At 38.2% G+C, this 27265-nt stretch overlaps 1 protein-coding gene across 1 annotated transcript in view; it reads left to right on the forward strand.

The window, feature by feature from the left end:
* LOC105061309 (serine carboxypeptidase 1) overlaps positions 1-13705 on the forward strand; it is a 53031-nt gene extending 39326 nt beyond the window's left edge. The window contains 5 exon segments of the mRNA XM_073250844.1: positions 5444-5501; positions 5504-5564; positions 12993-13106; positions 13337-13382; positions 13484-13705. Of these exon segments, the coding sequence (XP_073106945.1) occupies positions 5444-5501; positions 5504-5564; positions 12993-13106; positions 13337-13382; positions 13484-13570 (366 nt within the window). The 3' untranslated portion in view covers positions 13571-13705.
* Positions 13706-27265: the final 13560 nt, after the last annotated feature.

A 27265-nucleotide genomic window follows, 5' to 3' on the forward strand; every position in this document is an offset into this window, starting at 1 on the left:
AAAGCTGTAGAAGAACTCCCCTCTGTGATAAATCTTGTGGACACCTCGTCCACACATGAATCATCCAAAAGTCCTACATAGCTTCAATGTACTTGGGATCTAGATCGCACCTATGGTGTTTATTATCAGATAGTTTCTTTTCTTTCCATTGATCAACATTGACTTGAAGTAGGGCTCATCTGGATAAAAGGCTTACATTGTCTTCTAATGTTTGATATTTGATGTACAGAGTGGGCATTCAGATCCACAAAAAAATTATGATAAAAATATCAAAAAAGTTATGATAAAAAGATCAATGAGGAAGACATCTGGACCATTTTGAGTGAGAAAGGATTCTGGGATAAAGATCCAATATCATGATTGTTGTTGCTGCTTCAACCATGCAACAGGAGTTTGGTTTTTACATACAGTTTTGCTTCAGGATTGCCCTCAAAACAGGAAGTTTCATTTCAGGATATCTATTTAGGATGAAAAATATTAAAAGTATTAAAAGTAAAAAACACACTTTTTAAGTAATAGTAAAAATAAATCAATTATATTAGATATCATTACAACATTGAATCATATTATTTGTAACCTGTGCAGCAGTTACATATAGGTTTGATAAATTGAAACAATTCAAAATTGTTAAAAATTATGAACTATATGGTTACAAGAAATTCTAAAATATAGAAAAGAAAATGACAAAAGTAATGCTACTTATCAAATAGATAGAGCACCAATTTTAACTTTTAGGAAATAGCATATATTATTTAATTGGAATCTAGTATACCAGATATACATAACATTTCTACTTTTGTGTGCATATCCTATTTGTGCACTTTGGATTATTTGTACAAACATTTCATGCCGTGTCACTAAAATCTAGAGTCTCTTGCTCATGCATGAATTTAGACCATAAAAATTAACAAGTTAATTGTGATGCACTAATTTTGCTCAGACGATATTTGCATAGCATAACACTGTTTCTTGTTAATGCACTTATATCTCACAAATTGAAATTTAGTTTTGTGAAAATTAATGCTTCTAAGGGGGAACTTCATTACCTATGGCCATAAGTAATCTAAGCTCAAAACAGAAATCAATAAAATCCAAAATATTAGAATTTTAAACTTATATCCAAGGTTTGCCATCTTAGTATCGAACTTGTACCGATACCATCCTTTTACAATATCAGTATATGGTATGGATCGGTACGACATAGGGTACAGTATGATGTGGCATGGTACAACATGCTAAAATGGTATTGGTATGATATGATATGCACCATATTGGATGGTATGGGGCAGTATGGCAAACACTGCTTATATCTTTCTTGCTCAAGTCAATTTTTGGGCCAAATCTGTTGAAGGTAGGCCAAAAAATAAATCAATCAAAACTAATTGAAATCATTGGAACTTGAGCAATTCTTGATTTACTTTCATTGATACCTGTTGGGTATAAAATACCCACAGCCGAAGTTCTCAACAGAATCAACGACTCCGCCACGATTCCGACATCGAGGAGGGACGCCGCCCGGACTCCCACGGGAGCCGGGCTCCATCGCCAACTTTAATTGCAGGAAGACTCCGTCCGGACTCCTACGAGAGCCGGACTTCGTCCTCGACTCCAACGACTGCAGACAGACTTCGTCCGGACTCCTACGGGAGCCGGACTCCGTCGACAACTTCAACCGCAAGTGGACTCCGCCCGGACTCCTACGGGAGTCGGGCTTCGTCCTCAACGTCAACTGCTGGTAAGCTCTGTCCGGACTCCTACGGGAGCCGGACCTCGCCTTTGACTTTAATTGCAGGAAGACTCCGCTCGGACTCCTACGGGAGCCGGGCTTCACCCTCGACTCCAACGACTGCAGAAAGACTTCGTCCGGACTCCTACGGGAGCCGGACTCCGCCGACAACTTCAACCGCAAGTGGACTCCGCCCGGACTCCTATGGGAGCCGGGCTCCGTCCTCAACGTCAACTGCTGGTAAGCCCTATCCGGACTCCTACGGGAGCCGGACCTCGCCTTTGACTTTAATTGCAGGAAGACTCCGCCCGGACTCCTACGGGAGCCGGGCTTCGCCCTCGACTCCAACGACTGCAGACAGACTTCGTCCGGACTCCTACGGGAGCAGGACTCCGCCGACAACATCAACCGCAAGTGGACTCCGCTCGGACTCCTACGGGAGCCGGGCTCCATCCTCAACGTCAACTGCTGGTAAGCCCTATCCGGACTCCTACGGGAGCCAGACCTCGCCTTTGACTTTAATTGCAGGAAGACTCCGCCCGGACTCCTACGGGAGCCGGGCTTCACCCTCGACTCCAACGACTGCAGACAGACTTCGTCTGGACTCCTACGGGAGCTGGACTCCGCCGACAACTTCAACCGCAAGTGGACTCCACCCGGACTCCTACAGGAGCCGGGCTCCGTCCTCAACGTCAACTACTGGTAAGCCCTGTCCGGACTCCTACGGGAGCCGGACCTCGCCTTTGACTTTAATTGCAGAAAGACTCCGCCCGGACTCCTACGGGAGCTGGGCTTCACCCTCGACTCCAACGACTGTAGACAGACTTCGTCCGGACTCCTACGGGAGCCGGACTCCACCGACAACTTCAACCGCAAGTGGACTCCGCCCGGACTCCTACAGGAGCCGGGCTCCGTCCTCAACGTCAACTGCTGGTAAGCCCTGTCCGGACTCCTACGGGAGCCGGACCTCGCCTTTAACTTTAATTGCAGGAAGACTCCGCCCGGACTCCTACGGGAGCCGGACTTCGCCCTCGACTCCAACGACTGCAGACAGACTTCATCCGGACTCCTACGGGAGCCGGACTCCGCCGACAACTTCAACCGCAAGTGGACTCCGCCCGGACTCCTACGGGAGCCGGGCTCCGTCCTCAACGTCAACTACTGGTAAGCCCTGTCCGGACTCCTACGGGAGCCGGACCTCGCCTTTGACTTTAATTGCAGGAAGACTCCGCCCGGACTCCTACGGGAGTCGGGCTTCTCCCTCAACTCCAACGACTGCAGACAGACTTCGTCCGGACTCCTACGGGAGCCGGACTCCGCCGACAACTTCAACCGCAAGTGGACTCCGCCCGGACTCCTACGGGAGCAGGGCTCCGTCCTCAACGTCAACTGCTGGTAAGCCCTGTCCGGACTCCTACGGGAGCCAGACCTCGCCTTTGACTTTAATTGCAGGAAGACTCCGCCCGGACTCCTACGGGAGCCGGGCTTCGCCCTCGACTCCAACGACTGCAGACAGACTTCGTCCGGACTCCTACAGGAGCCGGACTCCGCCGACAACTTCAACCGCAAGTGGACTCCGCTCGGACTCCTACGGGAGTCGGGCTCCGTCCTCAACGTCAACTGCTGGTAAGCCCTGTCCGGACTCCTACGGGAGCCGGACCTCGCCTTTCACTTTAATTGCAGGAAGACTCCGCCCGAACTCCTACGGGAGCCGGGCTTCGCCCTCGGCTCCAACGGCTGCAGACAGACTTTGTCCGGACTCCTACGGGAGCCGGACTCCGCCGACAACTTCAACCGCAAGGGGGACTCCGCCCGGACTCCCACGGGAGCCCGGCTCCGTCGCTAACTTCGATTGCCGGTAAGATCCGTCCGGACTCCTACGGGAGCCGGACTTCGCACCTGACTTTAGTTGCAGGGGACTTCGCCCGGACCCCTACGGGAGCCGGGCTCCGCCCGTGACTTCAACTCTGAGAGGACTCCGCCCGGACTCCTACGGGAGCCGAACTCCGTCATCAGCTCCGACCACTGCGAGCTTCAGCCGACGGATCTGCACTCCCCAGCCACAATAACGGTCACGATCCGGCCCCACTTCCTGCGGCGGATTCCGCGCCGCTCCATCACTCCCTGACAGGCCGCAGTAACGGTCACAGCACTGCTCCACTCCCTGCGGCGGACCCTACGTGACCCCATTACTCCCTGACAGGCTGTATTAACGGCCATGATTCTGCTCCACTCCCTGCGGCGGGTGCTGCATGGCTCCACTACTCCCTGACAATTGACGACAACGGACGCCGCTCCACTACCTACAACAGGCTCCACGTGGCAGGCCATGGTAATGGCCACAGTCCCGCTCCACTACTCCTCATAACAGACCCCTCCTGGCCCCGAACAGCGCACTGACAGGCGGTTACAAACGTCGCCATCAATCCGTTACCCCCTCCGCCTATAAAAAGGGGGACCCAGATGCATTATTCTCCAAGCTCTCATCTTTCATCTAAAAACTCTGCTAAATTCCCCGTTCGAGCACTCCATCCTTGTTGAGGCAGAGAACTGACTTGAGCGTCGGAGGGTCTTGACGGAGCAACCCCACCTCCGGTTTAGACTTTCTTTGCAGGTCCCGACGGTGACCGCGACTTCCTCGACTCCAGCTTCTCCGGTGTAAATGGATTTTTGCACCAACAATACCTATCCATTTCAACAAAAACATATTAGCTTTGGCTGAAACTGCAAATGTTGTCTCAAATGGTCTCTCACTTCTATCTAACATGGAATGGTGACAGCAACAGCTACGTATATACCTTGCAGAGAACACATGTTGGTACACAGTAGTAGTCTGAGACAACACATATGGTACCAACTTGCAGACTGCTCTATTGTACTAGTAACGTCCTAGAAAACTATGTATTGATATGTACATGTTGTATCTACTGAATGGTAGGCCAATTGATGGGAAGGTTGGATGAGATATGGATCTTCCATTAAACCTGGTCATGAAAAAGCACACCTTGGGAATTCAAAAATAATCTTGTTGTTGTTGGTATGCTATGAAATTCTAATAGTTGATATATTGCTTCTGTTGTTAATGTATGATGAAATCAAGAGCAGAAAAGATGTGTGGTAGTCAATGGTTCCCAGGAGATAAAAATAGCAATAGGAGATAATGGAGTATTTTGCATGTTTTGAACTAATTCAGTCCTAAATAAGAACAATCCCCAAATTTACCATGAAAATTGTTTTCTAATGTAATTGTTTGAACATAATAAAGATATCAATTCCAAAATTTACCATGAAAACTGGTTTCCAATGGAATTGTTTGAATATAAAAAAGATATAATCAAAAGATTCATATGGTGCTCAAATTACAAATGGAATTTAAATATACTAAAGTTACTTTCGTTACCTTTCTATATTTTATGTATGAAAGAGACAAACATGTGTTAGATATTATGATCTTGCTAGGTCCAAATAACAAAGAAAGTACATATTGCATGAAAAAGTAATAAATATTTAATTTCTATAGTTTTCAGATTTAATGTTATTTGGAGGCCATAGCATATTCATTTCTGTCAGGAGCACACCAAGTTTCTTTATTGTGATTCTAAGTTGCAGCAATATATGCAATTTAATTTTAGGATTGAGGATTCTTGTTGTTTCAGTGTGCATAATGATTCAAATTATCGTGTACCTTTCTCTGATCATGGTTTTTTCATTATATAGGTCGAAGTGTCCGGACCATGGAGAAGATGCACAAAGAGAATAAGATATGAGAGGAACATTTTAGTTTGACATCATACCATTTGAACCTCACAATGAAAGGTTATAGAGCTTTCTTTTATAGGTATGGCTATAGTTATACACTAGAACTATTTCAATTTATTAATTCAATAGATCATTGATATAATCTAATGCTCAAATTCATCATATATTTGTTTTTTTTTTTCCATTTTTTTTTATGTGTATCAAACTTGGGCATAGCTTTACATCAAAATTGAATTTCAATGATAGAAGGGTACTTATTATATCAAGTACATATCAAAACTAATGTAGGATCACAGCAAAAAAACTAAGTTTCATTACCAAAAAACATAGCATGGCAACTCCAAAAACTTAGTCTTAACAAATCAGAATCTCCATGGTTTGTACAATGGTGATCCTATGTGTCATGAGTTTGGTAGTTTCTCTCTAGCTATTTGAAAGCTTAGGTTTTTTTAAAAATTATTGCAGGTACTTCTCATTAGCTTTGGAAGGAAATGACTTTTCAGTAGTTATTATCATGTCTAATTGATCCATTTTACCATAACCTGAAATACTAACCCCAACCAAGGTTTTACATCCTAGCAGGATGGGGGGTGTCCTAGCCATCCCATCCCGATCCTATAAAAAAATAGGATCAAGACAGGGTCGGGACTCCGAAACCCATCTGTGCAAGGAAGAAGAAAAAAGAGAAAAGAAAGGAAGGAAAGATGAAGAAAAGAAAAAAATGAAAGGAAAGAAAAGAAAATGAAAAAAAATGAAAGAAATAAAGGAAAAGAGAAGAAAAAGAAAGCAAGAAAGAAGAAAAATAAAAAAAGAAAGAAAGGGGTAAGGAAAGAAAGAAAAAGAAAGCGAGAGAAAGGAAGGTAGAAGAAAAAGAAAGAAGAAAATAAAAAAGAAAAGAATTAGGAGAGAGAGATGGAGGATATCTACTGGATCACATGATCGGACCGCTAGCAAGACAGAATAGGATAGCGGGGCATCCCGTTCTATGGAGAAATCAGGACACCTTTGTCTCATGAGATTTAAAATCTTGACCCCAACTATAAGAGCTCTTTGATAATTTCCTTTGCAATCCTTTCACATAGCATAAATACTATTAATGTTGTTTAAGATTTTGCCTATAACAAAATTAAGGAATTCAATATAACCAATAGTCTAAATTAACCAAGATTTTTAAGCATGCAGGTGTAAAGTTATGCACAAGAACTTTGGAGAAATATGGGTTGATAAAACCTTTGTTGCTTTCATAATTCCCATAAAGAAGCATGTATATGTTATGGTACATGCATGCATTTATATAGTTCATACATTTTCTTAATGAAGTCGTGATGTCAATTATAATGATAAATTCTAGATTTTACCTTGAGACAAACACAAAACAAGTAGAGAAGGATGTTGGCAAATTTTAGAAGCATGGAGAAGGAGATGATGTATTAAACCCCCTTTATACACTAAGTAATGTACATTACTTGGCATATACAAGAGCAAGTGTTATTCTTGAGATGAGCCTTATAAGCCACTACATTGAAAATATCAATAGCCAAAAGAAATCTTATCCACCTAATAGTTACAGTTGAGTTTGGTGTACCTTGGGATCTCTTATTATATCAACCTTGTTGAATTTAGTGATAGCAACTGGGTTTGAGACATTTTTTTTTGTAAGGATAAGGGAGAGGTCCTCTCACCGGTATTTCATTAAATAAAAAAAATATACATGGCAAAGATGATTGTAAAGAGAATCAAGGAGAGAAGAAACTATTGGCAGTATCTGACACCTAAAAAATTGCTATATTTCAATAAAATAATGATCGCAATTAAATTTTATAACTAGAAAACTTTGAAAATCAAATTAATAGATAGCTTGTCTGGATTGAAGTGTGTTAAAGAATATTGCCTAAAGAATGTGGTTCGCCACCTCATGCAAATCTACAGTGATCTTGTTCCCAAGGTATAATAACATGACTTGGTCCGATCCTCTTCTAACGAGTATGATTGCTTGAGAGGCTAGACCCAATCAACTCCTTTAGTTACACAAATAAAAGATTGCAAAAAAAGAGAAAATGTTTAGTGGAAAAGAGAGGGGGAATCTCTATCTTAGAGTGGAAGAACTTTCTATCTCGGATTTCAAATTTAGCTGACAGGAAGAGCTTTCTCTATCTCTAAATTAGAAGAGTGGAAAGAGACTCTATTGGACTTAGTAACAAAGGGAGATGTGATTGTGATGGTATGAAGTGTTGGTGATGGGGATCCAAGACCTAGAGCCATTTTATAGATTAATTGGGTGATTGAAGTGATGTAATATCTCCAAAGCATTATATCTCTTTCAAGACCCTATATCTCTTTGGAAACAAATGCGTGCCTTTTTCCAAAGTGACAATCTTTCAGAAATAGATATGTGCTTCCAAAGTGGCATACTATTTCAGAAGAAGATTAAATTAAATTTCAAATGGAGAGGCGTGTGGCAAAACATGATGCATATGCAATCCATCCATGCATGCCATGTCGACACATCTTATTTTGCCTCGCCACATGACATGCATGGCATGGCATAGTTGACTTGGGCTTCAAAGGAGGGAATTTCTATAAAAGCAAGAGACCTTGCTTTTACATATCCAACAAGGGACTAAAAACAGGAAAGAGCTTTAGATCTTTTGAAAAAACTAAAATGAAGGTGGATAAGGATCCTTCAAAATTTAAATCTTTTCTTAAATTAAAATTTATAACAATCGCCCACTAAATATTTAAACTTTAATAAAATATAAAAAAGTATAACCAGGCAACTTATACTGTGCAATAAGTGAGGTGTCATATGGATTTGAACCTCATTTAGTATTAATTATATCCATTTGAAGGAACCATGGTGGATTAAACCTTGAACTAGGTCCTTTATCTTCGACTTCTACATATGGTACATGCAAAATGGATTAATTAGGTCTTCATATGGTCAGCACCAATTGTGTTTAGTATCTTGATTTTTTTTGAAAATTTATCAAGGTAACTCCCTGCACCCCTAGTTGTGGCCTATACAACTATTTTCACATAAGTAAGTCCTATCAGGATATTTGTAACAACATCCTATAAATTTTCTATTTCAGACTCACTAAGAGTATAGCTCAACTTTTCTAGTTTATTTATCATAGATATGAGCATTCATCATAAAAATTGGAGGAAACATATTCAAGAATGTACACAGACATTGTCACTCAATCAATTTCATTTCTAGTTTTCTATGATATTGAACCCTTATGGGATCTCCCATCATAGAGCTTAGGTATCCACTGTTAGTGATCAAGTAGTGAGCATAAGCCCTATACCCCTCAATGATTTTAGGACTCCACTCCTAGATAAATTCTTGGTTAATTGATTTGCCAAATTTTTCTAAATTTGACAAATTTCCAGCAAATTATATTATTCTTTTGGAGTTATCTTATAAATTTATGATGAAGTCAGATATGTCGATTCATCTTTTTATTAGTACTTTTTTGATCAGTCTATTCTATCATAGCCTTAGTATCATAATAAATTTAAAATATAACTGTAACTAGTTTAGGTACTAATAATAGCTCTGAGATAAGATTTTTAATCTACTCTATGTCAAGACAGGTGGTATCCTAAAGCAACAAACTCAACCTCCGTGATGTTCTAGGATATAATGGTCTGCCTGAATGATTCCCAACCTATGGTACATTAGTGAGAAGAAAAAAATATCCAGTGGTTCATTTTAGATTCGGTAATTCAGTTTGCATTACTATAACTCTCAATCACCTAAGATATCTAGTGTACACAAGAGAAAGAGATCAAGGATTTTCTTAAGATATCGAAAAACCCTCTCGAGAGCTTCCAATGAGATTGATTCAAATTTTAGGTGTACCTACTTAATCTAGATATTAGATCTTGTCCTATTTGCACAGATAAGAGAAATCAATGATTTAGAGTATCTAATTTGATCAACTGATTTATCCTATTCTTTTTAAGATGAATACTAGATCATAGAGAGTGATATAGCAGTTTTTACGATAGATGCATGGAGGTACGATGCTCCATTCTGTTCCGTTTCGTTCCGAATCGAGGCGAACCGATGAAGAAAATCGGGAAAGAAAAAGAGAGAAAGAGAGAGAAATAGAGAGAGAGAGAGGGAAGGAGAAAGAAAAAGGAGGGAAATCCGTCGGAGGGGAAAATCGGGAAAGAAAAAGAGAGAAAGAGAGAGAAATAGAGAGAGAGGAAGGAGAAAGAAAAAGAGGGAGAGAAATCCATCGAAGGCCCTCCGACGGACAGCCGTGGCCGTCAGACAGCAGAACGGCCTCCCGCGGCTCCGCACGGGAACAGGGCGATCCGCCCCTGTTTCTCAATTTTTTTTTAAAAAACTTTTTCAAAATGAAGTCGGCAAGTGGTTTGCCGACTTAATTAAGTGAAGTCGGCAAACCACTTGCCGACTTCGTTTTGAAAAAACTTTTTAAAAAAAAATTTTGAGAAACAGGGGTGATCTGCCCCTGTTCCCCGTGCGGAGCTGCGGGAGGCCGTTCCGTCGCCCGACGGCCAATCCGTGACTCCGGATCCCTTTTTTTTTTTTTCCTTTTCTCTATTTCTCTTTCTTATTTTTTTTCGACAAGCATGTATTTTGATTCGAACCGTCTCGTTCTCATCGGACGGTTCAGTATATACGGTTCGGTATGGAATGGATATAGGTTTTCAATCTAAATATCCAAAGTTTTAAACCATTTTCTTAATAGAATGACAAGGGAGAGAGAGCTATCCTTTCAGGATTTGATCATCTTCATCCCAGGAAAACATCATTTCACCTTAATCTTTCATATGAAAAGTTTTCTAAAGGATTATTTGACTTCAATTATGATTTTTAAAAAAAAGTTAAAAGATTATAATATCATTAATGTATGATCAAAGGATCATCCAATCATCATCTATGATTTGGGATAGACATATTTGTCATGATCATTGATAGTGAAACTAAAGGATAGGATTGTTTTATTAAATTTATCATGCTAATGTTTAGGTGTCTATTTTAGACCGTATATAGACTTAACAAGTTTGTAGACTTTGTTCTCTTATCCCTTTACAATGAATTCTTCAGGTTCTTTCATTTAGATCTCTTCATCTAGAACATAATTTAGGAATGCAACCTTTGTATATGTTTGATGAATAATCAACTAATGGATGGAAGCAATAGCAAGAAGGGATCTAAGGGTTGTGATTATAGCCATAAGAGAAAAGGGATCAAAGAAATGCAACCTCTTTTCTCTAGTTATACCCCTTAGCCACTAATATAGCCTTATAATTTTCTATTGATCCATCAGGTCTAAGTTTCTTACTGAAAATCTATTTACAATCTAATGGTTTACAATCTCGAGAAAGATCAGTTAAGATCTAGGTTGGGTTTTGGATTGTAGAGTTGAATTCAGAGTTTATGGTTTCCTTCCAAAAAGGGACATCTAGTGAAGATATTGTCTCTGCATAAATGGAAGGTTTACCTTCAACAAGATAAATAAAGAATCCTTCTTTAAGGTTCTTTGCTTTTCTTGTCCTTATGCTTCTTTTAGATTTTGAAGGTCCATTTTAGGCCTTTTTCTTCTTTTTTTTTTTTGCAATTCACACGGAACATCTGATTTACAAGGCTAAGGTTAGAGGATGGTTTACATTGAATTGCATATGGAACTAGTTTTTCTAAAGGAAATATAGTTTCAAAATAAGTAGCATCTCCAGCCTCTACAAGAGTATTATTAGAGAGATATCAATTATCTTAGAATTTATTACTAAAAACCTATTATTGCTACTATTTAAGGAATACCCTATAAAGATTGTATCTACTGTTTTAAGGCCAATTGTCTTTCTCTTTGGTTTAGGCATACCAACCTTAGATAGGCACCATACACATTAAGATAATCTAACCTAGGAGTTCCACCTTCTAGAGTTAAAAAGGTATTTTATTGTTATCCTTAAAAAGTATTCTATTTAGGATGTCATAGGCTACTAAAAGGGCATTTTCTTTACAATTTTTGGGTGTACCTGAACTAATTAACATTGAGTTAACCATATCCATTAATATATAATTTTTCTATTCCACTACACCATTGCACTATGGGTTGTAAGGAGTTTCCTCATAAATAATCCTTGTTCTTGATAGAGTAGAGTTATTTGTTTGACGTATATATTCTCCACCTTGATCAGACTTAAGTCTTTTAAAGATTTTTTTTAATATGGATTTTAGCTTCAATTTTTGAACCTATTTAAGATGTCACCTTTAGATTGGATTAGATATATGTAACAATATAAAGAAATCATCAATGAATATTACTAAGTATTACCTTCTTAAGTTGGTAGTTTGATAGAGTCACACATGTTACTATGAACATGATTAAGGAGATTTGAACTTCTGTGAACTGCTTTGAAGGGTTTACAGGTACTTTGGCTTGAACATAGACTTCACATTTGATATTTTATCTATAGAAATTTTAGAAATTAGATTTAAGTTAGTTATGTGATTGATTTGATCAAAGTTCACATAACCAAGCCTACCATGCCAAATGTTAGAAGAATCAAGATTGAGAAGAAAAAAGATCTTTATTGGGTTGTGTTTGGTGCATCACCAGGCAATCTTGGAAGATAATATGGATTGCCTTCACGATAGATTGCGATTAATTAAATCGCTAATAATATTGATTACTGTATTTGGTACACGTAGGTAATGTTGCAGTAAAATTACTAAAAATTTTAATTGATATGTTTGATATAACAATTAGATTATCGATAATGTGGAATCAAAATTCTCAAAATCTATGTTTGCTCTGGTGCTCTTCTTTCTCCTAGGTGGTGTGGGTCTGGTGGTGGCATAGAGAAGCGATAGGTTGGGGGTGTGGTGAACTGTGGGCATGGAGTGAGATGGAGGATTGGGTGCGAAAAGCCATTGGTAGAGAGAGAAAGAAGAGCATTAGCACTAGTGCTTTGTGATTTTTTTGAGAAATAATTTTATCCAAAATTTTTATTATAATATTACCAAAGAAGTGGTGATCTGGATAGCCATCTCTCCTCAAGACTATCTAAATTGCCTTATAGAAGGTAATATAGATTGCTAAAATAATTTGGATTGCCACCCAAAAGGCATACCAAATGCAGCAATCCTGTACGCCCACTTTAAATTGCTGACTCCTACATTAACTTCATCTTCAGTTGCATGGCCAAATTTTTTCTTGATTAGAAGTATTGGCTTCCCCAAATGTTAGTACTCAAATAAGTCCTGAATGTGGTAGACCCTACACTGAAGTTTGTCCACACCCTGGCTAGATTAGTCAATGAGAGATCAGATGATCCTCCTGGATCAATTTTAGGAAAGTTTAGTGTGAATAAAAAATATGAAACTTGATATGATTTAGCAAAACTGTGTAAATATATATAGTACTTCATAAACTTAATACAATAGCTTATTTTTCCTTTATAATCTGCATTCTTTATGAATTCTTTATCCAGCTGATGACATAAAAATTGCTCTCTCTTTCAGTGGGGATCATGATTTGGTTATGCCATACACTGCAACACTTCAATGGATTAGAGCACTCAACTATTCTGTGATTGAGAAATGGCATCCATGGTTTGTTGAGAACCAGATAGCAGGGTATATTCGTATTACTTTACGTATACAGATACACACAAACACAAACATATACATACACATAAACATGCATATATGCATACATACATACATGCATATATGCATGGATGTATGCATGTATGTATGTATATGCATGCAAAAGTGTTGCACATGCATGCACACACACCACTCTTCTTCTTCTTCTTCTTCTTGAAGTTCATTTTATTTTTTTGTGAAACATTTGTTCCCAACAGGTATGCAATTAGGTTTGATCACAATCTATTATTTGCTACGTTCAAGGTAATCAGTTTCTAATCCACGCACATCTGATATTTCTGAAGCGGAATTTGTTTCATTGTTTACTAGCGGATGACTAAACCTAAACCATGATTTTCCCGTAGGGTGCCGGCCATACAGTGACCGAATACATGCCTCGTGAAGCATTAATTGCTTATCAGAAGTGGATTGATGGTGCTGATTCTCTCTAGTGGCTCGTTGCACATTTTTGTTTTTGAAAGCATGGTACCAGCAGTAGTTGTTTTTGTTGTTGTTATTGTTGTTGCTGCCGCCGCAGCCAAATCTTTCCAGTGGCATATTACATATTGTGGTTTTTTAGAAGCAGTACCGGTTGTTACTATTGTTGTTGTTGTTGCTGCTGCATCATCATCGTCATAATTAAACTGATTTGTATTTGAGACCACTCTATTGAGGAGTGGTGAACCAAATGTCCCAGATGTCCGGTAGGCTGCTAGGCAGCAGCAAGTGCAACTGGATGATACACAAAAAATAGTTCCAACTTCAGCACATCTCATGGAAGACAAAACCCAGTTTCTGGGGCTGAACTGCAATAAATGCGAGTGGAGAGAGGCGGCCAATTCATTTTTGCACCATTACCAGCAGTGAGTACATTTCCTTTGGCTGCTATCCAATTGAAAATTTAACCAGGGCGAGAACTTTAGCTTTTCAGATATCAGAAACACCTGCAACTATAAGTCTTCCAAAGTTGAAAAATTTATGAAATAATTTCACTGTGAAAAATCCACTGGCAGTCCTCCATTTGATCTTATCATGATCTTTACAGGGACAACAAAATTTGAAATTTGCATCAGGTACTGAATTCTTCAAAAGAAATTACTGGTGGCAACAATTCTTATAAATATGACCCACCAAACTACAACATTATTCACCATGTCCCAACAAATTCAGTGTGTTTAATGCCAGCAACCTGAGCTTGAATCCTGACCTCACCCAATTTGGTTGGGCATCCTCCCATCCTAGCCCCCCCTCCCTTCTCTCTCTCTCTCTCTCTCACCCACACACACATACGCATGCGTGCACACAGGTCAACACACTCCATTGGGAGGTAATTGAAGCTTCTCCTCCTCCCATCCTAGCCCCCCTCCCTTCTCTCTCTCTCCCTCTCTCTCTCTCTCACCCAGCCACACCCACACACACACACACACACATGCGTGCACACATGTTAACACAATCCATTGAGAGGCAATTGAAGCTTCTCCTAAGCTAATGAAACAATCCTAGAAATAGACAAGGATGGGGACTCTCAAAGAGCCATTTATGATCCAAAATTATCTGTCACTGAGGAAAAAATGAGGAATAAAAAAGATTATGATTTTTTGTTAATTACCTCAAAAGAGTGAAAAGAATAGAACTTTTTAGGATTTTGAAAGGTTGAACTACAATCTCTTCCGCTCTTGGAAATCACTCTAGACCAAATGTGCAAGCATAAATGGAAAACACACAAAATCCATGGTGCAAATTCTCTATGTGCAAGAACAAGATGAAAGAGAGTTTTCTCTTGGTATTTCCCTGCTTTGAAAACACTTAGAAGTGCTGGGAGAAGATTTTTTACGTGAAATAGAGTTAAGAATCACTCAGATGTAAGAGGGAGAGAGAAGAAGAAACTACCTAGTACTTTCTTTGATGAAAAATAGAAAAAATAGAAGAGAAAGTGAAGACGAGGATTTCAGAGGAAGAAGTAATGCTTTCTCTAGGATCAAAAGGGCCATTTTTATTAACTTTCGGGGGCTCAATTTAGGAATTATACAAACATATTTCTCTCTAATTAGAATATTACATTCCTAATCAGAGAGATCTACAATTTAGGAATTATACAAACATATTTTCCTCTAATTAGAAGATTGCATTCCTAATCAGAGGGATCTACAGCTTATTTCAATACTTCCCCTCAAGATGGGTTATAGATATCATAAAGACCTATCTTGTGACGAATAAATGAAAAAGAATGCACACTAAGACCTTTGGTCAAAATGTCTGCTAGTTGACTAGCAGATCGCACATAAGGCATACAAATGATTCTGGCATCAAGCTTTTCCTTGATAAAATATCGATCAATCTCAATGTGCTTCATCCGATCATACTATACTGAATTATTAGCAATATTGATTGCTGCCTTGTTGTCACAATATAGCATAAGGAGTGATGACTGATAAAGATCTAGATCCAATAATAAGATCTGCAACCATAAAATTTCACACACGCCATGTGCCATAGCTCGATACTCTGCTTTAGTAGTAGATCGAGCAACTACATTCTGTTTCTTACTTCGCCAAGTGACTATATTACCTCCAACAAAAATACAGTAACCTGAGGTAGAGCGACGGTCATCAAGTGATCCAGCCCAATTAGCATCTGTATAACACTCCACCCGTAGGTTGCCATGACAAGAATAAAACAAACCACGACCAGAATAGCTTTTGAGGTAACGAAGTATCCGTGTCACAGTATCCATATGAACTAAATGTGGATCATGCATAAACTGACTTACCACACTAACGGCGAATGCAATATCAGGCCGTGTATGAGATGGATAAATCAAATGCCCTACCAATCGTTGATAACGTTCTCGATCAATAGGGACACCGGTATCGGCTACTAGTCGATGATTTTGTTCAATAGGAGTGGCAATAGGTCGACATCCCAACATAACAGTTTCTGTAAGAAGATCTAGAATATATTTTCTTTGGGAGAGAAAAACTCCTTTTGAAGAACGAGCAACTTCTATCCCAAGAAAATATCGAAGATGTCCAAGATCCTTCACCTCAAATGCCTATGCCAGCTGAGCCTTCAAATGAGCTATCTTCTCAAAATCATCTCCTGTGACCATAATATCATCAACATAGACAATCAAAATAGCAATCTTACCTTTGTTGTGCCGAAAGAAGAGTGTATGATCTGTATTGCTCTGTTTATACCCCATCTAAATGATTGCTCGTCGGAAGCGATTGAACCAAGCCCGAGGTAACTGCTTTAGACCATAAAGAGAGCGTCATAACTGGCATACTTTACCCACTGTCTGAGCGGTAGCAAATCCTGGAGGAATATCCATATATACCTCCTCCTGAAGTTCTCCATGAAGAAAAGCATTCTTTACATCGAGCTGGAACAGATCCCATCCGAAGTTAGCAGCACATGATATAAGGGTTCTAACAGAGTTCATTTTTGCAACAGGTACAAAAGTTTCAGCATAGTCGATGCCATAAGTCTGTGTATATCCTTTTGCTATCAAACGAGCTTTGTACTGTTCAATAGTACCCTCAGGTGCCTGCTTAACTGTAAAAATTTATTTGCATCCCACAGTTTGTTTATTAGCTGGCAAAGATACAAGTTTCCAGGTATTATTTTTTTCTAGTGCTCGCATTTCCTCAAGCATGGCGGCTTTCCACTTGGGGTCTTTCTTAGCAACCTTCCAGTTCTTGAGTATAGAGACAGAGGACAAAGAAGCTATAAAACTCTGATAAGATGGAGAGAGAGGCTCAAAGGATACAAAGTTAGTGATGTCATATTTGTACCCCACTCCATCTTTAAGTCGAGCAGGAATACCAGCATGATGAGTAGGCTTACGTAAAGCAATAGAATATTTAGATCATCATTATCTAATGTAAAATGAATGAGAGGTACAGAAGAATTACCATTCATCATAGAAGATGAAACTGTCGGGACAGGAGAGGAAGACCTAAAGACTGGAGAATGCGTAATAGGCTCTGAGAGAGGAGATGAATCAGATGAAACTGAAGTAACAGGCTGTGAGAGAGTCTCAGATGCAGTTTTAGATGCTTCTCCTTGAGTGTCAGAACTAGCATTAATAGAAATAAACTCTCCCTGAGTATCAGATCCACCATTTATTCCAACATCCACAGTAATAGGACTCCCTTCAGAGAACTCCCCCTCTCGACCAGTTTCAGAGGTGACGGGAGAGGAAGAGGACACAGAAGATATATAGAATGGCTCAGATTTCCAAAATATTATATTCATGCTGATAAACAACTTTCGCTCAGTCGGACACCAACATTTGTATCATTTTTGAGTAGAGGAATAACCAACAAAAATGCACTTGAGGGCACGAGCGTCAAGCTTGCCAACCGAAGGTCAATGATCCGAACAAAGCAAATACAGCCAATACCTTGGGGGGAATTATGAAAGAATTAGTTCTTTGCAGGCATTCAAGAGGTGTCTTATAGTCCAAAGTTCGAAGTGGCATTCGGTTAATTAGATACACTGCAGTTAACACTGCTTCTCCCCATAAGAACTTAGGAACATTCATAGAAAATATCAAACATCTTGTCACTTTAAGTAGGTGTCTATTCTTTCTTTCAGCAACTTCATTTTGAGTCGGTGTGTCAACACAAATCGTTTGATGTATAATACCATTATTATGTATATACTCCTCAAATTCTTTATTAAGATATTCTGTCCCATTATCAGAGCGAAAAATTTTAAGAGTTGCTCCATATTGAGTACCAATCATTTTATAAAAATCTCTAAATGACTGAAACACTTCATTCTTATTTTTCAATAGATAAATCCTAGTGCAACGACTAAAACAATCAATAAAAGTAACGAACCATCGATGATCAGAAATAGCAGTGGTCCCATAGGGTCTCTATACATCAGAATGAACTACCTCAAACATTGCTTTACTACGCAGGCCTAAGCCTGGATAAGTACTTCTAGTGTGTTTAGCTAGTTCACAGGCATCATATAAAGCTTCTCTTTATTATATGATTTAAAAATAGTTGGAAACATACGAACTAAGAGAGTAAATGGAAGATGACCAAGCCTGCGGTGCTAGAGCAACAGGTCTTCCTCTTGTGAAGATGAAACTGTCAAACTGATTTCTAAGTAGCCTCCGGACACTCCTCCCTCCAAATAGTAGAGCCCATTATGCATTGTGCCAGTCCCAAGTTTCCTCCCTGTCCTTGGCTCCTGAAAGACATAATGTGTTTTGAAAAAAGTTACGGTACAATCAAGATCATTCGTAATAGCACTAATGGATAGAAGATTGATAGAAAATCTAGGGACATGTAGAACAGATGATAAGGGTAATTCAAAAGTGCATTTGATAGATCCTTTCCCAAAAATAGGGGTAAAGGAGCCATCAGCAAGATGAACTTTATCACGACCAGAACAGGAAATATAAGACACAAAATCTCTAAAGGATCCAGTCATATGATTGGATGCTCTAGAGTCAACTACCCATGGAGAAAAATTACTACAGTTAAGAGCATGAATTTGATCATTGATACCTATTTGGAAAAATTACCCTGATAGAGAGAACTGGTTGGTTGATTTGAAGAATCTTCTGTGGAAGTGCTGCTTTCAGAAATATCTACATCAGATCTGAATTTTTTCAAAAGTTTATTTTTTCGACTGATAAATCTCCCATAGAAGAAAAATGAGCCTGATTATACTGACCTCGGCCTCTACCAGAACGACCACCTCCACGACCACGACCTCTAGTTGGACGACCATACAACTCATAGCAGTAAGCTTTGATGTGGTCCGACTTATGACAGTGGTCACAAATCTTAACCCCACGAGATCGAAGCTAGTTCTTGAGCAGAATTGATAGGAGAAGAGCTTTCAAAAGTAGTTAGCTGTACCATAAGTGCAGATCGTATAGCTGTGTTCGTAGAAGAAGACATAGTGGCTAATCGAGTTTCTTCACTAAGAACCAAGAAAATAGCTTTATCAAGAGTTGGCCACTCCTGTGTACTAAGAATATAAGAGCGTCGATACTCAAACTCTGGGTTTAGTCCATCCAAAAAATTCACAAGGCGCTGACGCTCTATCCATTTACGAAACACATCAACATCACCAGGATGAGTAGGGGTAAAGGGACTATAAAAATCAAAATCATTCCACAACCTTTTTAATTCTCCAACATACTCTGTTACAGATCAGAACCCTGAGTAAGTCCCCGAAGCTCTCATTGGATCTTATGGGCATGCATATTATTGCCTTTATAAGAATAAGTTGTGGCTACAGCCTGCCATAACTCATAAGCATTCGTCAGTACCTCAACCGTATGAGCAACACTTGGTACCATATAGACAAGGAGCCATGCTACCACCCGAGAGTTATTCGAATTCCACTGTCTAATAGCTATCCCATCTCCTTCTGGCCTTTTTGCAGTACCACTTATAAACCCCTCAAGATTGTGAGACTTTAAAATTAGACAAAGATGTTGCATCCAACTCAAGTAGGTACCCGCCCATCCAATTTGATCGGGTTAGTTTCTAAGGTGATCTTTGAAAACTCACTACTCGAGATATGAGATTCCATCATCCTAACCATTAACTTTTCTAAATCCTCCATGGTTAAAGGATTTTTATCATCCATTGTCAAAATAAAATACTTAAATGATCAAGTAAACAAGAACAATCTTGAGGGAAGAAAAGGTATTTGAATTTTTCTCACCAACGATCTGAGATAAACTCAGATGACAAATAAAAAATATCGAATATCTGCTTGCATGAAAGGCACCTCGATAATATTCAGAAACTCCCAAAAAAGATGCTCCATTGTTGCTCCAGAATAAGACCCAGCACCTAAGATTGGAGGCACATGTGGTAGTAGAATAGACTGCAGTATAGGTGCTCCAACTTTTCTTTTTTTAACAATACCTAATAAAAAATGAGAAGGGGTCCCGGCTTCCGTTCTCAATCCCGTGGTTCACGGGTGGATACGACGGTGGCGTCGACGGTAGTAGCAACATCGGTGGCATCGACGACAGTGGCGGTAGCAGTGACGGCAGCGGCGGCGGCAAAAGCAGCAACAGCGGTGGCGGCGAAAGCAGCAACAGTGGTGGCGATGGCAGGGTGTGGTAGACGCCGGATCCGGAGAAGATTTGAGATGCAATAGTGGTCGTGACAGCAACGTCGGAAGCGTCGGCTGCGGTGGTGACGGCAACGGCTGTGGAGGTGGCAGTGGTAGCGATGGAGGCTCAGGGTGTGGGATTGAGATGAGGCGGAATAGAGCGTATTCATGGAACAGAGAGCTCTGATACTATGATGAAAAACAGAAAAAATAGAAGAGAATGTGAAGATGAGGATTTTAAAGGAAGAAGTAATGCTTTCTCTAGGACCAAAAGGATCATTTTTATTAATTTTCAGGGGCTTAATTTAGGAATTATACAAACATATTTTTCTCTAATTAGAAGATTACATTCCTAATCAGAAGGATCTACAATTTAAGAATTATACAAACATATTTCTCTCTAATTAGAATATTGCATTCTTAATCAGAGAGATCTACAGCTCATTTCAATATTCTTGCCTTCTCATAACAACTCCCTTTCATGTTTGAATATCGGATATTCTGGTTTGGGCTAGCCCATCATGGGCGACCCAACCAGAGATCCAAAACCCAGCACTTATCAAGTAGCAAGGAAATGCCACATGAAAGGCTTTCTTTAATTTTGAGAACCCCTATGCAGAAAAGTGTTACACTTATCAAAGAATTGTAAAGAGTCCAGGGTTCCTCTCCTTCTGTAGTTAATTGCTTATACAAGTTGCTTCCAAGTGAAAGTCCCACCAAATAACAACCTCGACCATCATTTTTCTGAAAAAGAACTATTGTCTCCTGTAAGTTCTGCTAGCCCCCAACTTCTATATTTAGCTACAATAACTCAACCATCTAGATAATCACCACTATAGATAGAACCCTCTCTTTTCCAAAGAAATGGTTTTTCCAGTTATCCAATCTCTCAAAAACTTATGATGGAGCCCTGAAGAAAATACATTCTAGAAATCAATGTACTAGGAAGAGTTAACTTGCAACAATTGGAAATGATTTGCCCATTCATCCATGATTTAAAAACTCACCGAGCTGACTCCAAACTCAGCCAGTTAATTCAGCAAAAGAAACTGCGAGGGTAAAACCTGACTTTTAGACCGGGGTCGACTCATCTGACTTGATGAATAAGTCAAAAATCGGTTCGACTTGGATGGCTCGACTAAGTCTTGAACAATAGATTTAAGGTTTTAAATCATGAATATTCATTTAGTACTATAAATGTGTAGACGTATATCTATGTACGTAAAAATCGTATGCATGCTAAGGAAGCTGGTAATTTATACAACTATACTGTATATTATTTTAATTTTTAATTCATTATCAAGTCTTGATGTTTAAAAAATCATGGAGTATTCGATCAAGTCTTCAAGTCAACTCAACTCTGCTGACTTTCAAATCAAGTTTTCAAGGTTCTGAAACATGTTTCCATCCGTTCAACCTTCTTTTGATTTTATTCATCAGAAGCAGCCAATCAACTTTGTGCAGTTTGTTTGGCATGAGGGATACTCAAATTTTGTAATTTGCATTTTAAAATGGATGGTAAAGAATGCCTTTCTCCGATCCTCACCAAAAAGAAGAGTTGAAGTTGATCTTCAGACGAGATAGTTCTTCAAATTTCAAATTATACTCATTCATTCCTTCGCTAGGCTAAAAAATTGAGTGTATTATCTGCTAATGCTTGTTCTCTAATCATTTAGACTCAAATACTCAACAAAAAGCATTTTGTGTAACCAATTGTAAGCACCCCGAATTTTCCTAGCACGAACGTAAAAGCGAGGAAGAAAAAAAAAGGGTCACGCAGTGAGAGAGGGGAAGAACAGGATTTCGGTTAGGAGTCTTCTCTCCCGATTTCCATCGAAAAAAAAAACCAGAGAATGCCGCTAAAATTCGAAGTAAACCGACCCTAATTCAGTCTATAAATAGAGATCCCATGTTTCCCTTTGTTTCCCACCACTTCCCCCTACAAATTGCTCGCAAAAGCACCGCCGGTTCCGAGCCACCACTGTTCTTGAGAATCCGCCGGAGAGATCGCCGGATCTCTCACCATGGACGTTGCCGAACCAAGGTCAAGCCTTCCTCCTTCACCTCCTTCTCTTCTAGACTCGCTATCGTCAGATTTGGCCCGGTAGATCGCCCAGTACTTGTGTACAGAATCTCCCCTGTCCTCAGATTTTCCCTCTTGATTTCTTCCTTTGTTTTTCCGACCGCCGGCGGCCATGACTGTCGTCAGGGTCATCTCCTATTCGATGCTGAGTGGTGCCGTTGGTCGCTGGCCTGCGTTCCACGACCATGGCTGTATGGAAGGAGGGAAGAATAGGGATTTTCAGGTGCCCCGTTTTCATGAAGAACGTAGAAGGAGAGGAAACGAGAGGAAGAGAAGGCAAAAAAAAAAAAAAAAAAAAAAAAAAAAAAAAAAGGAAAAGGAAGAAAAGAAAAAGAAAAGAAAAGAAGAGAAAAGAAAGGAAAAAAAAAAAATCTCTCTCTCTCCTCTCTCTCCTCTCTTTACTCTCTCTCTTCATTTCTCTCTACTTTCTCTTTCTAAAATTTTTTTTTTCTTTAAAAATTTTTTCTGTCTAAAAGTCTTATGGACTAATAGAGGGTCTAGATACTTAGACAAACCCAAATGTTGGTTGACCCTAGAATAATTCTAGATTTATGATATTAGGATTGTTTACCATAATTTTTCAGTCCCTAATCATCCATGATTTTTATGCTTGACCCCTGATCATGTAGAGGTACAACTATTTGCATAAGATATGAAGTAGAATATCTTGTTTCGAGTTCAGAGATCGAAGAGTTCATCATTTCTGTATTTGAATCAATTACCGATAGAAGTATGAATCTTTGTACATAATTACTATTATATATGCTATTTTTATAGTTGAATTTGTATCATTGATTTTGCATCGCTGGATTCGTGTTGATGGATTTGTCATGTTGGAGACACCATCATTTTTTGTATAATTTTTAGCATGAGTACGTTATTTTTGACTATATATGGATATCAATGATTGATAATATATTTATATAGATATGATATATTTATCTTGATCACACTATAAAGTGGAATTGATCGATGAAATCAACATATCACAATTGAATGGAAAAGATATGGTTTGGACTAGCCTCGTCATATGGAACAACCTCCATGGGCTTATGCATGGTAATTCGATCCGATAAAGATTGAGGGATAGCTGGTCAAGAGCTTAATTATGCTAGGACAATCCCCACAGGCTTATGCGTGGGAATTTGATCTAAGAAAGATCATAGAGAATATGATCTAAAAAAAATTATGAGAATTTGATCCAAAAAAGATCACAGAAATTCGATTCAACAAAGACCGTCGCATGGTCTTGATTAGTCCAAATTTAGATAGAAAAAAGTTAAAAAAAATAGATATATAATAAGAGGAATAAATGACAAGACATAAAACTAATGCTGCATAAAATATTTCACTTATTGAAATATGATGACATGCCTCTTTCGACAAAACATATATTTGATATATGTTTATGTAGATGTTTGAGTTATTCTGGATATTTGTTATAGATTTTCTGCTTATTGCTTGTTGTTATTTTTGAATTATACTATTATATTGGTGTGGATGTGTGGAGATTCTTATTAGGCTGTTAAGCTCACCTCTCTCAATTTTTTTTTTTGTTTCAGAGTTGCAGGATGCTCATGATTAACTATGATTTGGGGTCACAAGTGAACGGATGAATAGATAGAGTATTATTAATACCCGATCGGATGATAGAAGGAATTAAATTTGTAATTGTGTAAATTTTGCTCATTATTATGAAAGTAGATCATTATTATTTATGGATATTGAGGTATTGTAATAAATTCTAAGACCTTGTATCAAGGTTCGCTGTACCGGGCCGAACCGCCCGATACGGGGCGTACCGAATCAGATTGATGGCCAACTGATCAGGTTCGGTCATTTTTTTCAAAAACCACCTCCGAACTGCATCGAATCGGGTGGCTCGGTATGATTCGACTCCATACCACCCAAAATCGGGTGGTATGGACCGATAATGTTTGGTTCGGCATTGAACCGAACCATACCGACATTCTTCATGTGAAAAGTGGGGGGGAGTGGGGTGGGGCCTGGGCTATCTTTTAGTGACAGCCCAGGTGGGTTGTCTTCTCTGAGAGACTCGAGAGCTCTCAGAGAACTCCCGAGCTCATTTGAGATTCAATGAGACGTAGAAAAAATAAGAAAAGAGAAAAAAATTTCATCAAATTGCAACACTAATTCGAGGAGACACTGATTTTGATCGAAAGTAAGGTAATATATTATTCTTTTAGTAAATATTTTACTTTTTATATTTTTATTGTTAAAAAAAGATAAGAAGAAGAAGTATGAAAATAAAAAAAATCATATCAAAATTTTATGATTTTGGTATGATTTGATCATATGTGATAGATCTTTGGAAGATCTACATGACGATACTAAAGTTATTGATTTTTATTAATTATATATTTTTTAAATATTTATATATATTTATTTATAAAAATTATTAAAAAAATAAATTTAAAAAATAAAAAATTAAAGTTTCAGAATCATGTTTAGAATAATTCAAGCTACTTAAAATCTAACCTCAAATTTTTTTAAAATTTTTAAAATTAAAAAATATTTTTATAATTATTTAAATAATAAAAAAATATTATTAAATAAAAAATATAAAAATAGTGTTATATTTTAGTTAATTCAAAAATATTATTTGAAATGTATAACATATTTTTTTGAATTTATAAGTTTTAAAATTATTATTATTTTTTTAAATTTATATATAATATTTTTTTAATAATTATTAAACTATCGTATTTTGTTATACTTATAGATATTTGTAAGAAAAAAATTCAGAGCATGACATTCATTGACTTTAATTAATTATATATTTTTTAATATATATTTATTGATAAAAAAATATTAAAAAAATAAATTAAAAAAATAAAAAATTAAAGTTTCAAAATTATGTTTAGAATGATTCAAGCAATCAAACTACTTGAATCTAACCTCAATTTTTTTTAAATTTTTAAATTAAAAAATATTTTTATAATTATTTAAATTATAAAAAATATTATTAAATAAAAAATATATAAAATTAGTATTATATTATAATTAATTTAAAAATATTATTTGAAGTATATAATATATTTTTTTAAATTTATAAATTTTTAATTTATATATAATATTTTTTTAATAATTATTAAATTATCGTGTTTTGTTATACTTGCAGAAATGAGTAAGAAGAAAGATGCAGAGTGTGACATTGGTTGGGATCATGGCGAGATGCTCTCGGTTCGACATCATTGGAGATACAAATAGTATAACACAGAGTTCAAGGGAGGAGGGGTGACTAGGTTGAAACCGTACTTGACTGATGGTTATCTTGATGTATCCATGTATCGAAAATGCCCGCAAGAGGTCCGACAGTTGATGAAAAAATACTTTGTTGATTCAAAAGTAGTGAAGGAAAGAGCAAAGCAGAAAAAAATGAAAGTGGACCATCGAGTAGCAGAGCCACCTTCTTATCAGTCTAGAGAGTCAAAAGAGGCTTCCGCTCCAGATGATAAGGAGGCACAGATTGAGGCTGTCATTCAGACGAGCTTGACTGATCAGTATCGACAGGAGGAGATGGTTCGATATAGAGAGCGATTTGGACCATCATGCTATGAATCGGGGTCTGGATCAGTGATCGGTGGGAGAGAATTCGAGTTCAGGAGGACTACCTCAGTCAGAGAGTCCGGTGGTAGAGGGAGCAAACATAGCATGTCATCTTTGTTGGGAGCTTTTGACAGTAGGAGGAGGTCTTTCAGAGATTTTTCAGCAGGAGCCACCATCCATGATTTGGATCTACATACTTTTTCCAGCAAAGATTCAAAGAAGCAGAGGATTGACACTATGGTGAAAAAAGATAAGAAGAAGAATATGTGATGAGCTATTGGATCAAGATTTTATTTCAACCATATTTCAGCAAATACAACAGATAATCCTTACTATCGATCTCCCATTTCAGCCATAGAGGCTGTCGGCCAGGGTGTAGATCCATCAAGATCTAAGGATATTTATAGTTAGCTTCTTGACAGTAATAAGGAGGATCTGTAGAGATAGATTGCTTCTTATAAGAATAAATGACCTACATACAGACTAACAATAATGTGTGATGGTTGGATCAATCCTACTAGATGGAGCATCATTAATTTTTGACATACTGTGATGAAAAAATATTTTTTCACAAATCAATTGATGCTTTAGATAAGATGCACGATGCCACATATATCATTGATCTAATGGAGGAGGTGATTGATTCAGTGGATGAGCAGTATGTTGTGCAAGTCATCACAGATAATGGACCATAATATAAGGCTATCGGAGAGTTGCTGATGGAGCAGCGACCGCAGATATACTGGACCACATATACTGCACATTGCATTGATCTTATATTGATGGATATTGGAAGATTCGTAGGGTGCAGCAGGTAGTGTAGATTGCCCAGACTATTACTAGATTCATCTATAATCACATATAGGTTCTTTCATTAATGCAGACGTATACTTGGGGGAGATCTTAAGACCAGATATCATACGATTTGCTACCAACTACATAGCACTTGATAGTCTTCTTCAGAAGAAAGCAGCCTTACGTCAAATATTTGTCAGTGCCGAGTGGTAGGAAAGCAGATATGCGAGGGCCGGCACTAATGAAAGTCACGTGGAGAACTTGGTGATGAGTCAGTCATTCTGACAGCGAGCTGAGAAGGTAGTGAAGGCTATTAAGCCATTATATGAGGTGCTTCACACCATGGATAGTGAAAGATACCCCCAGATGGGCTTCTTATATTACATGATAGAGAGGCAAAGAAATAGATCAATAAGAATGATCTGAAGCACGCTTAAGAATTCATTAACATCATTGAGCTCTGGTGGGACTATCAGATGGGTAGAGATTTACATCTAGCCAATAGCACAGATTCAAAAATATTTTAAAATATTTTTTTTATGCTTGTAAAAGTATACTTGATCAATTATGAAATTTATCTAACATTTATTATTTTAAA

The sequence above is a fragment of the Elaeis guineensis genome, chromosome 1, assembly GCF_000442705.2.
Source record: "Elaeis guineensis isolate ETL-2024a chromosome 1, EG11, whole genome shotgun sequence".
NCBI classification, from domain to species: domain Eukaryota; kingdom Viridiplantae; phylum Streptophyta; class Magnoliopsida; order Arecales; family Arecaceae; genus Elaeis; species Elaeis guineensis.